Source organism: Nicotiana sylvestris, chromosome 4, assembly GCF_000393655.2.
Source record: "Nicotiana sylvestris chromosome 4, ASM39365v2, whole genome shotgun sequence".
NCBI lineage: Eukaryota > Viridiplantae > Streptophyta > Magnoliopsida > Solanales > Solanaceae > Nicotiana > Nicotiana sylvestris.
Window position 1 is genome coordinate 90,720,728 of NC_091060.1, and position 5,051 is coordinate 90,725,778.

Consider the following 5,051-nt stretch of genomic DNA (forward strand, 5'->3'; position numbering starts at 1 on the left):
GAGATGTGGCTTTTATGGTTGGTGAGCGGGTATTGCTCTGAGTGTCGCCTACGAAGTGCATGATGAGATTCGGGAAGAAGGGAAAGCTTAGCCCTAGGTTAATTGGTCCATTTGAGATCCTTGATCGAGTGGGAGAGATGACTTATAGACTTGCATTGCCGCCTAGCTTATCAGCCGTGCATCCAGTGTTTCATGTGTCCATGCTTCGGAAATATCACGGCGATCCATCCCACGAGTTAGATTTCAGCACCGTCCAGTTGGACAAGGATTTGTCATATGAGGAGGAGTCGGTGGCTATTCTAGACTGACAGGTTCGCCAACTGAGGTCGAAGAGTTTTCCTTTGGTTCGTGTTCGGTGGAGAGGTCAGCCTCCTGAGGCATCGACCTGGGAGTCCAAGTCCGATATACGGGACCGTTATCCTCATCTTTTCCCCGACTCAGGTACTTCCTTCTTCTGTCTGTTCGAGGACGAACGGTTGTTTTAGAGGTGGAGAATGTGACGACCCAAAGGGATCATCACCTGTTTCTAATTGAAATCTATCTCTGAGGCCTTGAAAACCTCATTTAGAGTCGCCTCGATTTGTGCGCGCAGTCTGGGCGCGTAGCCGAAAAGCTTAAACGTGAAATCTTGTAAAAATTTCTAAGTTTTTACCTCAAAATGAATAAGTTTGACTCCGGTCAACATTTTGGGTAAACGGACCCGGACCCATGATTTGACGGCCCCAGAGGGTTCGCAGGAAAATATGGGACGTGGACGTATACCCGAAATTGAATTTCGAGGTCCCATGCTCGAGTTATGAATTTTTAAGTGAAATTGTTTTCTGAAAATGTTTAAAGAAAAGTGAAATAAAAGCTGATGTTAAAGTAATGGTATCGGGCCCGTATTTTAGTTCCGGTGCCCGGTACAGGTCTGATATATGTTTTGAATCACTCCTGTAAAGTTTGGTTAAAAAAAAAAAGAAAACGGACGTCGTTTGATGTGATCCGGACCCTAATTGGAAAATTGATGTTTAAAAGGAAATCTGAGGAATTTCATGGATCTTGAGGTTCAATTCGATGTTCATGACGTTATATTGGTGATGTGATCACACGAATATGTTCGTAGGGTGTTTTGAGGTAGTTTGCATGCTTGGTTTAGAGTTTCGAGGGCTCGGTGAGTTTTTAGTAGGTTCCGGGATGCCTTAGGCTTAAAAAGATCAGATGTTGCAGGTTCAGAAAAATATTGCAGGCCTCTGAACCCTTGGGCGCGGCCCGCGAGGAAACGCGTGCGGCTGCAGAGGGGCCAGCGCGGCCGCGGTCCTTCTTGCACGGTCCGCGGTGGGGACTTCGGAGGGGTATAAATACACGTGAATTATAGTTATTTTACACTTTTCAAAACCCCAAAATATAAGAGGCGATTTTCCAAACAACTTTTCTTCTCCAAAATGATTGGTAAGTGATTTCTAACTTATTTTCTTCACTTCTTAACATCTTTTAACATGATTTCAACTTCAAATCAAAGATTTTCATGGGGAAATTGGGTGATTTTGGTAGAACCTAGGTTTTTCAAAAAATTGGGGATTTGAACCTCAATTTGAGGTCCGATTTCAAAACAAACCATATATTTGAATTTGTGGGGGAATGGGTAATCAGGTTTTGGTCACAACCTCGGGTTTCGACCACGTGGGCCCGGGGGTCATTTTTGACTTTTGGGTAAGACTTTTGAAACTCATTTTCATGCATTGGGGTTAATTCATTTAGCATTTATTAATGTGATTAAGTAACTTATGACTAGATTCGAGCAGATTGGTGGTTGAATCAAGAGGTAAAGCTATAATTGAGACTTGAGGGGTGTTCAAGTTATCGACGTAAGTGTTTGGTTTAACCCTAGCTTGAGGGATTAGGAGTTGGGTCATAATTGATACTTGCTTCTTGTTGAGTACAACGTATAGGCATGGTGACGAGTATCTATACGTTGGTGTCAAGCATGACCGTGGGTCTTAACTTGAAAATTATTGTGTTTTTGAATGACACCTTGTATACTTTAATTAATGATCCTCTATGATTAAGTATTCCCATTAATTGAACTGAGTACTAGCAAAGTGAGATTGGTTATAGCTGATTCTCTCTTGCCGGGATGACTATTTCGATATCCTTGTTCCCTTGCTGGGAAGTTATTATATTACTTATGTTCCCTTGCCGGGATTTCTTGTGATTGTGTGGTGAATTGAAATGGGAGCGGGTGGTACGCTTACCACAAGATATTATAAAATGGGAGCGGGTGGTACGCCTACCACAAGATATTATAAAATAGGAGCGGGTGGTACGCCTACCACAAGATATTATGAAATGGGACCACTAGATATTATGAAATGGGAGCGGGTGGTACGCCTACCACGAGATATAATAAAATGGGAGCGGGTTGTACGCCTACCACGAGATAGAATGAAATGGGAGCGGGTGGTACGCCTACCATGAGATATGAGAAATGGGATCGGGTTGCACGCCTGCAACAAGAGGAAACTGAAAGTGAAAGTCGCCTTTATTTTCTTCATTGGTGATTGAAGTTATAGTCCTAGCTTCCTTATCATTCCCTGTTATTCCTTTTAATTGTTATCCCCGAAGCATGTTCCCCTTCCCCAGCTTTAACTGCTTATTACTTGGTTACTTTTTCCGCCATATATTATATTACTGTATAAGTTTATCTGGAGTCTGGTCCTAGCCTCGTCACTACCTCGCCGAGATTAGGCCAGACACTTACCAGCACATGGGGACGGTTGTGCTGATACTACGCTTCGTGCTCTTTTGCACAGATCCAGGTTTTGGACAACAGCAGTAGCGCGGGAGCCAGCCTTCAGTCCAGTGAGACACTGAGGTAGCCTTGCAGGCGTTCGCAGGCCCGGCGTCTCCTCTATCTTTTATTTCCGTCTGTTATCTCATATATTCGAGACAAACAATTTATATTTTCTTTCAAACGGTTGTATTTAGCACTCTTAGAAGTTCGTGAGTAATGTGACACCAGTTCTTGGGTGGAGGCATATGTTGATTCTCGCATTATTGTTCAGTTTTCTTTAATTTTAAGTCTTCCGCATATTTATTTAATTTCGTTGCGTTCATGCTATCGCCGATAATTTTTAAAAGAAGTAATTGTTAACGATGTAAGTAGTTAAGGATTGGCTTGTCTAGCTCTCATTAGTAGGCGCCATCACGACTCCTGAGGGTGGGAAATCCGGGTCGTGACAGGTAGTTTTGTCAGTTAGATGATTATTTTGCATGGCAACATTTTTAATTTGATTAGTAGTATTATTAGGGGAAGACACTTTTATTTCCAACATGTCAATATCCTCGTTAGATGAGGACATTTGTTCAATTACATGACAATTATTGGCATTTTTATTTAGAATTTTTTTCTCCTTTGGTGGTTTCTTCCAAACCATTGGCTCTTCACTTAGAAGGGAAAAGTTGTTTTTTGTTGTCAAGTTGGTTTGTTCTTCAACCATGATGGTCGTAGTTTTTGAATTGTTCCTATCTAATGAAGAAGTAGCATTCTTATGATCTTTAGATTGATATTACAATATTTGTGTATCTAAGTACTTAATAGTGTTGGCATTGAACAATTTGACTAAGATACCTGGGCCATTGGAGTTTTTGATCGGATTTGTATTATTGTGTTTTTGATTGCCTCTTGCACCTTGTTGCCTTCTTTTAGTAAAAGACACTGTTTTCCATTCTTCTTGATTTTCCTTTGCCTTTGTTGTTGTTGATTGCTCCTATGTTTGGTTCCACATTGTCTTTGGTACTATGTAAAATATAAGTACATTGTTTTGCTATGTGTCCCAGTTGTCCACAATTTTTACGAAGAAAATTTTCTCTTTCATAATGGATTATTTGTTTGTGGTGGCCAACATAGAGAAAGGGTTGGACTGTGATTTCCAACGGAAGCTCCACACACAGTCTTGCATAGCGACCCCTCAAGGTGGTTGATGTACAACCATCTATTTTCAGTAGACGGCCAATTGCATTTCCAATTTTTTCAAGAATTTTCCCATCGTAAAATTCTGTAGGCAATTGACGGAGTCTAACCCATACTGCCGATTTAGTCACTTTCTCTTTTGTAGCTACAAAATTTGGTTTCCATCTTGTAATGGAGAGAAAGTGCCCATCGATGAACCAAGACCCTTGTTGTACAACTTTATCCATATTCTCCTTTCTCTTGAATTTACTTATGTAGTAGTCTTCTCCGAGATCAATCAATTGGAAATCTTCCATTGGCCTCCATATTTCTTGAATTTGTTTCTTTAAGTAGTGGTGTAATATGTGTTTCCCCACTAGTTTCACAATGATAGAATTTTTCCATGGTTCATAAATTCCTTGCTTCTCTTCTTCTGCGAGCGAGATGAATTTAATACCTCGTGTTTGTGTTAATGTTGAGTGATCAACCATATGTTTTTCTGAGCCAAATTTTGGGAATTCCATGTCGGGGTGGTTATCACAAGGTGTGAAGAGCATTGGATTAGAGATGGTTAACATTTCTTTGAAAGTTGGTTTGATCATAAGGTTGTTATGTTTGGGAATATCTTGATCAATGTCTGAGGGTTTGGGTGGTATTATGTTTTGAGATGCATATGGCTGGGGATCCATTTACCTTCGGTTATTAACTCTTGAAAGTTGAAAGCATAAGGTGGATGGTGCTTAGCAACTTTAGCTCATGCAGGTTCCAGCCTTTCAGTATGCATATATCTTCAACTATGAACTGAAATGACAAACGGACTGATTGCATATTCATAATGATTAATATTTTAAAGTCATGTGGAAATAAAATAGGGGAAGTATATTATAGTGAAGGCAACTAAACATGGAAAGAAAAAAAGGCGTACCTTGACTTCCAAAAAGAGAAGATCGAAAGAGTACCAATAATATTTGTGGATTCTCAAACAAATGTAGAGTGATGAACAATGGAACAGAGAGGAGAAACAACCATAGAGGGATTAATTTTTAAAGAGGAATAAATAAAACGGGGCCAACTTTTCATTAAGAGGAATGATGGTTTATAATTAGAGAAATTTTCATAA

At 40.2% G+C, this 5,051-nt stretch overlaps 1 protein-coding gene across 1 annotated transcript; it reads right to left on the reverse strand.

The window, feature by feature from the left end:
* Positions 1-3,684: 3,684 nt before the first annotated feature.
* Positions 3,685-4,620, reverse strand: LOC138889835 (uncharacterized). The gene has a single exon (XM_070173171.1). It carries the CDS (start codon positions 4,618-4,620, stop codon positions 3,685-3,687), a length of 936 nt encoding a protein of 311 aa, XP_070029272.1.
* Between the last annotated feature and the right edge of the window lie 431 nt (positions 4,621-5,051).

Excerpts from the sequence above, each read along its gene's own strand:
- LOC138889835 (XM_070173171.1), bottom strand. The coding sequence starts at position 4,620 with ATGGATCCCCAGCCATATGCATCTCAAAACATAATACCACCCAAACCC.